General features: G+C 32.1%; 3 protein-coding genes across 3 annotated transcripts; 2 read left to right on the top strand and 1 right to left on the bottom strand.

Moving 5' to 3' along the window:
- The first annotated feature begins 674 nt into the window (after positions 1-674).
- Positions 675-3,135, top strand: LOC9306716 (cysteine-rich repeat secretory protein 57). The gene is made up of 2 exons (XM_021019310.1): positions 675-1,592; positions 2,882-3,135. The coding sequence occupies exons 1-2, from the start codon at positions 809-811 to the stop codon at positions 2,950-2,952; spliced, it is 855 nt and encodes a 284-aa protein (XP_020874969.1). The 5' UTR covers positions 675-808; the 3' UTR covers positions 2,953-3,135.
- Positions 3,136-4,867: 1,732 nt separating this feature from the next.
- On the top strand, positions 4,868-5,848 carry LOC9304678 (cysteine-rich repeat secretory protein 59). Its single transcript, XM_021019958.1, is given in 1 exon segment — positions 4,868-5,848. A coding segment is annotated over 1 exon segment (831 nt). The 5' UTR covers position 4,868; the 3' UTR covers positions 5,700-5,848.
- A 294-nt stretch (positions 5,849-6,142) lies between these two features.
- On the bottom strand, positions 6,143-12,036 carry LOC9306715 (kinesin-like protein KIN-14K). The gene is given in 19 exon segments (XM_021018503.1): positions 6,143-6,295; positions 6,451-6,587; positions 6,998-7,455; positions 7,548-7,711; positions 7,800-8,053; positions 8,138-8,261; positions 8,404-8,569; positions 8,889-8,995; positions 9,145-9,324; positions 9,577-9,672; positions 9,788-9,869; positions 9,957-10,217; positions 10,219-10,254; positions 10,357-10,449; positions 10,549-10,626; positions 10,708-10,785; positions 10,909-11,115; positions 11,369-11,449; positions 11,581-12,036. Coding segments are annotated over 19 exon segments (3,051 nt in total). The 5' UTR covers positions 11,968-12,036; the 3' UTR covers positions 6,143-6,233.
- Positions 12,037-15,080: the final 3,044 nt, after the last annotated feature.

Genomic DNA, 15,080 nt, shown 5'->3' with positions numbered 1-15,080 from the left:
AGAGGAGACCCATATGGACGAAAGAAGAGAATGATCGAGGAAAAATTAAAAAGGCTTGTTTATCAATCCTAACTCCTAAATTATGTGGCATTGGATGATTTTTGAGCAAAGCCTCTACCACTCTCTTCTTTTGCAACCTAAACTTGTCTATCACTCCTAAATCCTAAATATTTTTTGATATATCATGTAACATAAATCATATATTGCCAATTATTATATATATTTCCAATACATATTAAATTAGTATTTGTTGTACTGTATGATGTATTATGTATAGCATATGTACATAGTAAATCTTAAACTGAAAACTCATAAGAAAGTTACATGAATATTATTTAAATTTAATCTATAATCTAATGCTCAACAATTTCAAAAATCATCTAACACAAGTGTTCATCGTGCGCAATAATTTTCAAAATAATCAACAAATCATATTATTAAAAAATTTAAAATTCTAAATTTTCACATGTCGGCACAACCAAGTCACCTCGTTCCAATTAATATATGGTGACATTTATAGATTCATAGGTTTCACTGATAACATTATCTTACATTTTTTCACATTGTTATCGGTTTCACATCTCTTAATTAATTTGTCCCCTATATTAATCCCCACTTGAAATATATATTCTCATCCATTACCATTAGTCAACTCTTTTTGGGACAATCCAAGTAAAAAACAAAGACCAATCTAAAAGATAACAAAGACCCATGTTAAATCAACGACCTCTCTCTAATCTCTCTATATATAATCTTTTCTTCTTCTTCTTCTCTTTTATTTCATAACCTCTAAAAAGACTAAAATAACATGGAAGCAACAAAGAAACTCTTTGTTCTCCTCTGCCTCTTTCTCACCATTAACCAAGCTATCTCTGAATCCGAGCACATGGCGACTTTCTGCAACGAATCATCCGGAAACTTCACTAGCAACACAACTTACAACAAAAATCTCAACACTCTTCTCTCTACTCTTAGCAACCAATCATCATTCGCTAACTACTATAATCTCACGACCGGTCTAGCTTCAGACACAGTCCATGGAATGTTCTTATGCACAGGAGACGTCAACAGAACAACATGCAACGCCTGCGTCAAGAAGGCAACAATCGAGATTACCAAAAACTGCACTAACCATCGAGAAGCAATCATTTACTACTTTGATTGTATGGTTCGATACTCAGATAAGTTCTTCCTCACGACCCTAGAGACCAAGCCTAGCATTTGGTGGTCATCTCACGATTTAGTACCCAAATCATATGGTAAATTTGGACAGAGACTGTCTGAGAAAATGGGAGAAGTTATCGTTAGATCATCTTTGTTGTCTTCATCGTTTTCGCCATATTATCTTATGGATACAACTAGATTCGATAACTTGTATGATCTTGAGTCTATTGTTCAGTGTAGTCCTCATTTGGATCCAACAAACTGCACCACATGCCTGAAACTTGCGTTGCAAGAACTCACTGACTGCTGTGGTGATCAGGTTTGGGCTTTCATCTTCACTCCCAAATGTTTAGTGAGTTTTGATACCTCAACTTCATCATTGCCACCGCTTCCACCGCCAAGTCGCAGCGGTTCCTTCTCCATTAGAGGTAAGCATACATATGAAATAATGATGGGTTGTTATATATACTTTTATTTATACAGAGTAGATGGTTCGTACATTTGACAAGTTATGTATACTTAAAAAATTTAAAACCTATTAGACTATTATAGTAAATTTTCGATTATATAAAACATGTTTCGATGTATTCCATTTAAGACAATAAAGAACAAAACTACTGCCCACACGGCCGTGGTGTAATGGTAAGGGAGAATTGGCGAAAGGTTGGAAAGAACTAACCCAGGTTCGATCCATCCTAGAAACTAGGGGTGTCAAAATGGGTTAATACCCATGGGTTACCCAAACCCGCCCATGATTTTAGTGGGTTTGGGTAGAATTTTTTTACCCATATATATAAATGGGTTTTAATGGATTACCTTATTAGGGTTATGGGTTTAATGGGTAAAACCCATTAGGGTCATGGGTTACCCATGAGTTTCATAACCAAAACTAAAAAGTAAAATTTATATATATTTATATTGATATATTATGTAAAATTTATATAAATATATGTAAAATATCTTCTTTTCTTTACAACTATATATGTAAAATATCTAAAATAACTATTAAAGTTTACATTTTACCTAAAAATAAAAGTAAAAAGTAAAATATATGTATAATATTATTTTAATTTATTTATTATTAAAAGTAAAAAGTAAATATATGTAAAATATATGTAAAATAAAAGTAAAAAGTAAAATAACTAGATTTTTTAAATTTATTATTTAAAAACTTTTATTGGTTTACAATTTTATGTTATTTTTTTTGGATTTTTATTATTTATATATTTTATTATACATATATATTGGTACCCATATAACCCATTAAGCCAATGGATTTCTACAATAATGAGTTTGGGTATGTAAATTCAACCCATATAAATATATGGGTCGGATCAAACCCGTCCATTAAACACTCGAACCCATATGGGTTTGGGTCGGGTCGGGTCGGGTTACCCATTTTGACACCCCTACTAGAAACAAAAATTACATTTGTGTGGGAAGTCTGGGTTTGGGCTTTACCCCAAACAATTCACATGGTATTCGGGATTAGGCTATCTGGATACCTCTAGTAGTCTGACATCTAGGTATTGGCGACAAATCCACATGGTAGCACTTCGGTGTGTTATCCCCGAAGCTGACCAAATCAGCCGATCGGGTATATAAAAAAAAACAAAAAAAACAAAATTACTGCAACATTAATTCTCTCTTGTATTTTTCTTTTAGCATTATGGTCATCAATCTTGTAATGTTTGGATTTTTTTGTTTTGTTTCACAGGAAATAACAAAATACTTGGGGGAATGGCTCTTGCTGTGGCCGTTTGGGTGTTTGCATTTTTGGGTTTATGATCGATACATATATTAGAAAAAACGTTTGTTTGAGTTTCGATTTGGAATTTTTTGCTAAGAGCAAAACAAAAAAACATTGTTTCCGTTAATTATGCTTCAATTTATTTTCCTCTTTTGATGTGGTGATACAATTCAGTTGTTGTAAGGATCCTCTTTTTATAATGATTTTGTGTTTTTAATTCATTTGATTTTGATACATATATACATGTGGGGATGAAAAATATTGTGAAATTCCTATTAGGAACAACAACTGAACATGCAACTGATTGTACAGAAAAATTGACTTCATCTCTTTTTTTTAATAACCAAGGGTGATCCTGATTTCACATGCATAAACAAAAATTAAAGTGACAAAAATATTAGAGTTTTATCAAGTTGATAATAGCTTAGTATGAAGATATCCTCAATTTAAGATCAAATACACGGAATTGTAACCAAGAAATTAACTTTTTCCGATTGTTTCGTTTTTATTTATTACAATTCTTTCGTTTTATCGTTCTTTAATATCTATTTATTTGTAATTACTTGTATATCAATGACCATGTATAACTCTTTTAATTTATACGTCAAATAGAGGTTGTAAAAAATTCCCAAATAAAGTAAAAAAAAAAATGATTGATCTCACTAGTTTAAAAATCCAAAAAGTGTCACTAGTTACATTTCATACATTATTTTTCACTATCGGTTTCACATCTCATAGTTAATTTGTACCCTTAATTAATCCCCACTTGAAATATATATTATCACACCATTAGTCAAGTCATTTTGGGAGAATCCAAGGAAAAGAAGAAATATATATCTTAGAGAAATATCAAAAACTAAAACTTAACAAAGACCAATTTACGAACTTGCTAAATCAACGACCTTATCTCATAAACCATACAAGAAATTTAGACATGTTAACATCAATGAAGCTCTCTGCTCTCTTCTCCTTCTCTTCGCATTAATTGATTAATTTATCCCTTTGATTAACTCCCACTTGAAATATATATTCACCCTTTGTCAACTCTTTTTGGGAGAATCCAAGTAAAAAACAAAGACCAAATGATGAAGCGGAAGCTTTTAGGGATAGAACTAGATCCGTTGATTCTGAGAATACCCGGAAACTAGGGCTTCTCTTAGGGCTCTCGCAAAAGCTCTTGGGGTTGTGAATACTTTTCACAGTGGTTTATCCAAAACCTCTTTAAATCTTTCGATTAATTAATTCATCAATAACTGAATACAATAGGAGACCTAAGAAGGCTATTTATAATAAAACATAAAAACCCTAAAACATAGAATATTCTAGAATAATTATAATTAATAAATTAAAAGATAATATAAATACATATCTCGCTGCATTACCAAACCGAAAAACAAAAAAATAAAGACCAATCTGGAAAAATAATAAAGACCAATGAACTGTTTAAATCAACGACCTTCTTCTTCTCTTTTATCGGAACAAATTCTCAGGGGCTCCTCAAGCTCCAAATTTTGTCTCAAATACTCCTCAATGGTAGAAAGACAAAATTACCCTTAATGAGGGTTGATTTCGGGTGATAAAGGTTAAATACAATTAAATCGGTAAATGTTCAACGAAAAACACAATAGCTCAGTGGTTGCGAGCTCCATGCGCACGCGCGCGCCCCCAGGGTTCGAATCCTTTTATTCGGGTTGTAACTGGTACAACTAGGGAATATTCGGGAATATTCGGGTACAACTAAGGTCTGGTACAACTAAGGTCTGGTACAACTAGGAGGGTACAACTAGGATACCAATTGTACCACGTATACCTAGTAAAGGGGTAGTTTTCTCCTTTCATTAAAAGGAGGAGAGTATGTAGATTAGAGGAGAGTATATAGATTAATTCTTTGACTCTAAGGAGGAATTGAGATTAGTCTCCTCTTTTATCTCATATAATCTCAGAAAAAAAAAACATGGAAACAACAAAGAAACTCTCTGCTCTCTTTTGCTTCGCTTCTCTCTTCTGTCTCTACTTCACCAATAACCAGACCATGTCCGAATCCGACCACATGGACACTTTCTGCATCAAATCATCCAGAAACATCACTCACAACACAACTTACAACACAAACCTCAACACCATGCTCTCTACTTTTCGCAACAAATCATCCATCGTTAACTATTACAATCTCACAACTGGTCTAGCTTCCGACACAGTCTATGGAATGTTTTTATGCACAGGAGACGTCAACATAACAACTTGCAACGCCTGCGTCAAGAACGCAACAATCGAGATTGTCAAAAACTGTACTAACCATTGAGAAGCAATCATTTACTACTTGGATTGTATGGTTCATTACTCAGATAAGTTCTTCCTATCGACTTTAGAGACCAAGCCTTATAGCATTTGGAGCGCCGATGATCCAATACCGAAAACACTAGGTCCATTCAGAAAGAGATTGTTGAAGAAAATGGGAGAGGTTATCGTAAGATCATCTATGTTGTCTTCAGCTCTCACGCCGTATTATTACTTGGATGTGACTCGATTTGATGGCTCCTACGATCTCGACTCTCTTGTTCAGTGTAGTCCACATTTGAATCCTGAAAACTGTACCATATGTCTGGAATATGCGTTGCAAGAAATTATCGACTGTTGTAGTGACAAATTTTGGGCTATGATCTTCACTCCTAACTGTTTTGTGAATTATTATATCACAACTCCACCACTGCCGCCGCTTCCATCACCGTATCACCATAGCGGTTCTTTCTCCATCAGAGGTGAGCATATCTACTTTTTTGTGTAACAATTGTTCTATGCGTTATTTTTTATTTATTATCAGTATTATATCTGTTGTGTAATATTTGGATTATTTTATTTTTCAGGAAATAATGAAATATTTTGGGGAATGACTCTGGCAGCTTTGGTGTTTACATTTTAGGTCTATGATAAGACTGCGGGTTTAAGGGCAAAATAAAAATTCATTAGATAAACAGGATAAGACCGTTAATTGCATTAGATAATAATATCATTGGAATCTATAAATAGTTCGTATTGAACAATTTCAATTATTTACATAATTTAGTACTCTTCATATAATCTATTTATAAGAAAATGCCCTAATAAAATAAAAAGTCAAAAGCTTCTGGGAACATACACAATGGGATATCTGGTCCAGAATTGATCATAAGCATTTTCCAATGATAAATTGATCAAACTGGACTTACTTACTTTCCATTTTCGCGTAAACAAAACAAGGTTAGTTAATGTGTAGAAGAAAAAAGCTTTTGTGCATCGATTTTAATCTACAATGAATAACGTTATCGGAAAAAAATATTTTTTATCTCTTAATGTTAAGAGGTTTTACTGAAGATGAAAATCCAGTGATTGGTCTTTTAGAACCTGAGATCAACAGAGAAACACATTATGATCTTGTAAGAATCAAGCTCCTAATAATATTTGACAAAATTCTATCTAATCTATGTTTACTTTACAAATAGACAAGAAGCTTTGGTTTTAAGGAAAAATACTCAAAGAGTTGATGAAAGTGGGGTTACTTGTTAAAGCCTTAGCTGAAGTGTTAGAAATCGACAGACGAGAAGGTCTGGTTTTGTCTGCTCTTGGTGTATGCTTCACTGGCTTTGATGTTCCAACATTAGCTCCAGTGGCGGAGGCAGAGGTTTGATAGGGGGGTCAGTTGACCCCCATGAATTTTTAAAAATCCATTATATGTCATTAGCAATAATTCTAACGACCCCAACTTATAATAAATTTTGACCCCAATACAAAATTAATATTGCAACTTATAGTTTAAATATTTGAAAGTTTGATTTTCACTAAAATTTTAGACCCATAATTAACTTTAAATAAAAGAAATACTCACCTAATATTATTTCAGTTTTTACAAAACACCAAAAAAAATATTAAAGTTTTTAGTGTATTATCTTATATTAAAAAAAAAAATTTTGACCCCCATAACATAAATTTCTACCTCCGCCACTGATTAGCTCTGCAATTAGTAGATAAACAATGAACTCTAAACACAATGTAACTCTTCTTTCAAAATAGGATTTAAAAATGAAAGTAATTAGGAACTATACTCACTTATCATTTTGTTCAAACATTTCAGGAGGATTTGAGGTTTCAGGGAAGAGTGTCAACCCCATCGCACCGCTACTAATCGAGCCATCAGTTTCTGTTCCCATTGAAAGACAACTATCAGAGATATCACTCAATCTTTCCTCATTATCTGAATCTTCAAGGCCTAAAAGTTCAATATCCTCAAATATATCATTGTCTTTAGCCCCACCAGAAAACTTAGACGATGATCGAGATTCATTTTGATTGCGACGTTCATCTGCTGAATCTGAAGTTGTTCTTCCAAGTAAACCAGACCCTTGTCTTCTTCTTGGAGAATTTGTTAAAGCTCCTCCTAAAGAATGTCTTCTAGTAGGAGAGACAATTCTTAGTTTGCTTAATCCACGTTTTTGGATAACGTTTACGTTCTGAAACTTTTGAAGTTCTTCATCTTTCTTGGCAATCATATCTCTCAAGTTCGATACCTGCATGCAATATCAAGATTTTCAAGGATTATCAAAATACAAGTACATATCCATAAGTTATAAAACTTTGACATGAAGAATAATGTAAGCACCTGTTCCATGAGTTGTCTAACATCTCGTCCTTCCTTATAGCTTCTAGCTGCACCTAACTCGACACCAGAAACTCTTTCCGCTAATTTCAAAGTACTTACAGTCTCAGCATATGAATCTTCATCAGGATTAATTTGAACAAACATAAGAGTTTTTGCTTGTCCTCCTAAAAAATTAAATCATCAGAGAATTGAAGCAAACAACAATGTCAAATAATAAAACATTTATGAAAGTGTATCACATATATATAGTACCTAAAGAATTCTGGAGGACTTGTGTTAGCTTGCTGTTTCTATACGGTACATGAGGATTCTTATGTGCGAGAGCGAATATAACATCTCCGAGAGCAGACAATGATTTTTTTATATATTGAGCTTCTTTGAGTCTCTCTCCGGTTACTTCAGAGCGACCAACTCTCTCACTTCCAGCAAGATCAACCAAATGCAAACTACCACGCAAGACGGATTCGGTTTTGACATCAACACCGCGTACATGAACAGAAAGAACACTGCAAAAAAAGAAAAGGACAAAGCAAATGTCTTATAGCTCAATTTAGAAGAAACATGTTAAACCGCAACAACTTTATTCAGACCTGTGTGATCTACTGCTCTTTTCATTAAGGGTTGTGGCACCAACAGTTCTATTCATCAACCCAATATTCATCAATTCGAGAACATCTTCAGTTGATTTTACAGAATGCATGCTTGCATCAGGAACTGCGAGGCCATTTGGTAAAGCAGTATTCCAAATCCCAAGTGTATGCAAGTTAAGGAAATTTAATATTTGTAACAGAAAATAAATAATATCACAAAATTTTCAAATTTTATTAGATTAAAGAAGGATATCTTTTATTAGGACCATCCTCAGATAGTAGATCACGAACTTGCTCATTGTAAATCTCAACCATTTGAACATCAACTTCATATATAACTGAGTTTTGTCTACTTTGAGTTAAGTGGAACAAGTCATTCAAAGCTCGATAGTTAACACCCCAATCTTCTTCTGAAGTTATGCTTGGTCCACTCTGTGTTAACAAATTGAAAATACTATAATATTTCATATCAAATATTAGGAATTCCACATCTTAAATAAGATGTGACCTAAAGTAGTATAAAATAGATATGAATCAATTCACTAATTGTCAACTTATCCATGTCAAATTTCTAACAATGTTTTGACCAACAAAAATGGTCAAAACCTTTGCTGAAAAACTTTCAACCTAGATAGTTGGTTGATAAAATGGTTAGAATTGAAATTGGAAAATCATGATGTATAAACATATAAAGAACGTTTTTACCAAAAAAAAAAAACATATAAAGAACGAAACTAGACATGTTGCTTACCATTGTATAAGTCTTTCCAGAACCTGTCTGGCCGTAAGCAAATATACATACATTGTAGCCATCAAGAATGGATCGAATCAACGGTCTAGTATCTAAGAAAACTTCCTCTGCATATAAGACAAATTCAGACAAGTCCTAAACTATACTTTTTTATATATGAAGTATTTGACATTTTTGTGATATCCTTCTCTAATCTAATAAAGAATGGTCCTAAATGATATCACAAAAATGTCAAATAAATGGAAGAGGCTTAAACCTTGAGTTGATGCAGGGCCAAAGACTTTGTTGAATTTGAATAACCGATACGTATCTTTGCCTTGCTTTAAGGGATTTGCAACCACCAGTTCACCATTCTCACCTGTGTACTCTATTGATGTTTGTTTCTTGTTTTGTCCTTGAAGGAATGGTCTTATCCGGCAATACACTCTAATATTTCCTTTTTACAAGCAACAGAACATACAAAAGTTAAAAATGGCAAGAAGCAAACCTTCCCATCCAAAAAGGCTCAAACAAACGAAGTAGAGTTAGGGCTGTATTTTAAACTGGTTTTGTTTGCTAATATATTTTCAACGTGAGGAAGTTGTGATTTTAAGATTCAACAATTTTTGCGCCAATCCAAGTTTCGATATCTTGGCACCAAAACTTTATTTCGATATCCTGGCGCCAAAACACATTTCACAATTTATACCTTTTAATTCTTGCACTTCATTGTAAAGTCTTCGATTCTCTTCAATGATTATCTGATAATTTTTTGCTGCATGAGCCACTCCTCTGAGCCTTATACCTAAGAGGTGAATTAAAATTACAAATCAAAAACATGAAAGCAAAATTCAATTGACAAATAGTAATATACAAAAGCATAAAGCCAAAAAAAAAGGGTTTACAACAATCAATCTTACCATAGTAATTTAGATCCTTGAAGTAGTTCTCTCCTGTCTTTAGGACTTCATGTTTTAAAGACATAGAAGTAGCTTTCAACTCCTGCAGAATTCACACAACTCGATGATAGTTAAAGAATTACCATAGCTTATGATCATATTTACAAAACTATCAATAAAGTCAAATAACCTGCAAAGCCTCTGTCTGGTGGTTTATAAAGCTCTTATATGTTTGCTCTTTCTTCTCCCATCTTTTAGTTTTTGTTTCACATAACTTCTCAAGTTCTTTTGCTTCTACCACACGTAACTCTGATTCCTTTAATTGCTTCTCCAACTCAACTTTAGCTTTTTGAGCATTTGATTCTAGTTCCAAAAACTGTTTTTCATGTGTCTCTTTCACAATTTCAAGTTCTTGCTTCAACTTAGAAAGTTCAGCATCACTACGCTCTTTTTCCTTTTCTATTTGGAGGACATCTTTTTCTTTTGACCTTAGCTACAGAGCACAACATATATAGTAAAAAAATTGAAACAAAAGTGGTAACTAAATGAAAAGACATCTGCAATTAGAGACATAAATTGAGAATTAGTACCTCATTCTCATCTGTTGTTCCAGATGCCAAAGTTTCTAATACATTTATTCTTGATCTATATTTTTCTTCACGAACCCTAAAGAGTATATTTTGCTGCACAAAATCATATTTGTTATTTAATATATTTTTTTGTTTTCTAAAGAAGTATGATTTGTCCATGGAAAAATAGAAATTTTTTTGAGTAAATCATACGTTTTTTAGGTTCTCAGCTTGATTTGAGATCCGTTGCTCCACAACTTGCGCAATGCCTCTTAAGATAGATACAAAAACCTGAATAAAAGAGCAAGGAAAGAAAAATGAAGACATGAGAAATAATTTTCATGAACTAACATTGCAAAATCCTTTCCTTACATGGGACACATTCATCTTCTGTGGGCTCTCATCAAGAAGCCTATCGAGCATGTCAAATAACGATCGTGTAGAAGTATTCTACCAATCAAGAAAGGAAAACAAGTTTTTGAATTAGAAGTTAAAGGTTTATGGTTTAAGAATATCAAACCACAATCATCAAAGTTGAAACAAATTGACTAAGATGATGTTAGAAAGTTTTACTTGTAAACTATTTGATTTTAGTAAGTCCAAAATTTGAGCATGAGACGTATTGATCTCAGATGCTTCCTTAAACTGTGATCCTCCATCATTAAAGTTGCTATCAACTACCTTTCAATGGTTCTCAGGAAAACTCCATCTTCTTCTTGCACAAAGTGTATTCTTATCATATCCATCATCAGAGAAACTAGCTTTAAGTGCCTTAAGAGACTGTATAACTGGAATCATATCCCCCTGCATCGATATCCGAATTTGGATTAGTATAGTGTTTATTAATGTATAGAAGATTTTACTATAATGCTAAACTATATTGAACTTATCCATGAGATTGAATTCAATCAAACTAAATTAAATGTGGCAATCCAAAACCACTCTAGCAATTATTTTCTTTTGATACATTATATTTTTAAACAGAGAAAAAATATATATTAATAAATAGACAAACCTGTTCTAACTCTGAAACCTCAAATCTCGGCAATGCCATTTCATCCATAGCTGCCAAAAACCGCTCATTATTTACGCAACCAGGCTCAAAGCTACCTCCCTACATGTTTAGTCCAAAGAGAGTAAATCAAAGTAAAAATCACAGAACTAGAAGATTCACATATATATAGAAAACAAAAGAAAAAAAAATTACGTAAAGAAAAACCAAAAGGTTTACACAAAATCAAGTACCATTCGCATCGAACCGGGACTAAGCTGATTCAAGAGATTGCACAAGACAGTTCCATCCAGCAAACATGCTCTCAATTCTTCCTCTGAAGCCTCCCATGGTAAATTCAAATAAGGAAGTGTCTCATTTAACCATTCTACTAAACTTTGATGACCTGGAAGCCAAGTAATGGTTAAGAACAAAGAGAAGATGAATAAAACATATATCTCATTATGTTGCAAAAGAAAAGATAGAACATCAAAGAAGACAGTAAAAGAACATTTACCTTGCTTAGTGTCATCTATACTTTCACGACTTTCGGATCCATTAAAACTCAGAATGCTGCTTGATCCATCTGATCTTCCATAAACACCAATCATGCTGGATCCTTCTTTGATTCGATTTTTCATTTCTGGGCATGTAAAAGCAAGTACGTACTCATTTTCATGAGCATTAGTTATCAACTTTCCTACGATAAATTTTCAAAAATAGTTGCTGCATGACGAAAACCATACCAAATTGAGCTGTTATAAGCTAACTGTTTCGATTCAAATGTTAAATTTATAAACCTTGCTGGGGAAAAACCCAAACGCTATAGATAATATTATTGGGTTTTAGAGTTTTTTATACATATTAAAAACATCCAAAATGACCAAAAGTTTTTTAGATTCATTTTTTTATTATTTACGAACTTGACATTTGTCAATGTTAAGTGGAAATATATAATTGAAGAATTATGAATTTACAGATTCTATATATATTTCGCACCGAAGTAAGTTTTCTTATTCTTATCGAGGGATCATTCATTCATTCATTCACATGATTTTTTTTGTTTTGTTTTTTTTGTTAAGCTCATTCATTCACATGATATATTTTAAATTCATTTATTTATTTTTGAAAATTACACTAACGAAAGGATCATTATTTTATACAGGTTTGTTTGAAAATATAAAGAAACTTGCCTAGAAATCCAAAAACATCAATTTAAATAAGAAAGCAAAGCCTAAAACATTGTTTATTTTGGTGAAAACGGAAGCAATAAGTTTTAAAATGAATCTAATTTACAGGTAACATATAAAATACTGCTGAACAAATCAACAGGAAAAAATCAGCTCAAATTCACAAATATGATACCGAAATTTTGTATGAAACGCGATGAGAAACCTCGAGAGAGATTTCTTGAAAGGCCAAGGATGTTGAATGGTCTCGCAGAAATTCAACAGACAAATTACGACGGTTGATCCTTAGCCGGAAAAGGAATCAAAATTTCCAGTTTTTTTTTTTCCTCTCTATTGGTTGTCCACAAAAAATACAAGAAAAAGGAGATGAAAAATATGGCTAATTACGGGGAAAGTTTTAGGATCCTTTTTTTTTATTTTTTTATATTTAGTAAAAACAAAAGTTTACTGGGAACTAAAAAAATATATGGAAATTTACGCAAATTCTACAAAGACATTCCCGCTATGTTTTTGTGGCATTTGATTCGAGTGTCGTTAATAAAAATAATTGAAGCAAAAAAAGTAAAAACGAAAGGAGTATCATGTAGAATAAATGGGCCAAAATATTATTGGACGGCAAATAAAATACACAAGTTTACGGGCTAAAGGCCCAAGTTCCATTGACTTCTTTTTTTCTATTTTGACTAATTGGCTTCTGTCTTCCAAGAGTTATAGACCGGCTTTCCAGAGTTTTATTACGGTTCGGTAATACTCCCTCTGTTTCAAAATATACGATGTTTGGGGTAAAAACATATATTTTAAGAAAATTTATTTCCTCTTTTAAAACTATTATTTCAGAGTTGATTTAAAAAAATTCAACCAATTAGAAAATAGACTATAGAATACAAACAATCATAAAATATCAAATATATTTAAAGTTACATAGAAAGTTACAAAACATCTTATATTTTGAAACAAAATAAAAACTCTAAAACATCTTATATATTAAAACAGAAGGAGTACTATTTTTCTCTCTGTTAGTGATTCTGTTTGATCTCTTTTGTATTTTTTGTAACACAATTGATACTTTTATATTGAATTATTCAGACGAAAAATAAAAGTTAATTAATGGACTAACTTTTTTTCTTAGATAATGACTTTTTGGCAATACTTGAAAATATGTAAAATATCATTTTCAATATAATCTTTTATCAACAAAATGAATTATCAGCACTTTATACACACAACAAAAACAAGAATTGTTATATTGAGCAGAACCTGGAATCTGGAATCTATTTGCAGTGGATACCACCCAGTGTAGTTGATTCAAATCAAGATTAAGTTTATATAGAAAACTGCAATTGTATTATCATTATGACACAACCAACAGCTTTAAAAAAATTTACGTTAATTATTCCTTGGTTATTGACTGAATAGCTAAAGAATATTTAACTTTTATCATGTAGGTAAACAGAAATAAAATGTTTACATATTACGTTCAGAAACTGTTGGTATTACAGTGATGTCATTTAATATTTGATCTAAATTCAGAGATATTATTAATATGTAAAGATTTATTTATTTTTAATTAGTTTTGTTTGTTCATGCGTGGCGCCTTGCAGATCATCCATAGATCGTGGAAAAGAGTGGTGGAGTAAAATAGTTGTATAAATATGATTAATATTAAATGATGAAAAAGTAAGAGAATGTGCTTTCGCATTAATTACATTTTATAATAAGAAGACATAATTCAGAATTCTTTTATTACCAAGCACGTGGCGTATACTGTAACGCAAATGATCAATTTTTTTTTTTTTTGGTAAAAGACAAATGATCAATTTGTCAAAAACAAAAAGTTGTCTTATTCATCTGAACTAAACTGATGGTATTTTTATGGAAGATAATCCCTCAAACTAAAGAAGGTAATCACTGATAATTACGAGTTAGAGCCCCTGTTCTAAAAATTATCGCCTACCCCAATTACTCTCCGCTATATCGTTAGACACACCCTATCCACCACGATTAATGACTAAGTCTTTAAAGAAATCAGTTACCGATTATTTTCCGTCTAATGAGATTACTTCCCGCCTAATCTTACATATCCCGATTATTTTCAGATTACAAGTATAAATTTTTTTTTATTTTTGTTATTCAATCATTTAAATTAGGATTTTGTGATGTTTTACAATGACTTATGTTCAAATTTTAATAAAAAATCATAAATTTGTAATAAAATCATAAAAATTTATCTCAAAAATATAGTTTTATGTGTTTACTATAATTTTAAAAACAATATTGGACTAATATGTTTTAAAAATATTAAAATAACCCTAAAACTAATCTCCGATTAATCTCTGATTTTAATCCGATTTTTCGATTAATCGCTAGGCCCATACCGAGCGTCCGACTAGCGCCTAGCGATTTTTCAAACAGGAGTTAGAGCAGTATCTTTATTCCTTAAACGTTAATATATTAGGGCTACATCTCATCGTTATGTTTTTTTTTTTACATCTTTACGACAAGGCTCAATCCATATTCAATCCTTACAACACAGCTCCGGTTTTTGGAGTGTGCTGACTGTGCAA

The sequence above is a fragment of the Arabidopsis lyrata genome, assembly GCF_000004255.2.
Source record: "Arabidopsis lyrata subsp. lyrata unplaced genomic scaffold ARALYscaffold_7, whole genome shotgun sequence".
NCBI lineage: Eukaryota > Viridiplantae > Streptophyta > Magnoliopsida > Brassicales > Brassicaceae > Arabidopsis > Arabidopsis lyrata.
Note: the sequence above shows the minus strand (reverse complement) of the source record. Positions and strands in the feature narration are given on the sequence as shown.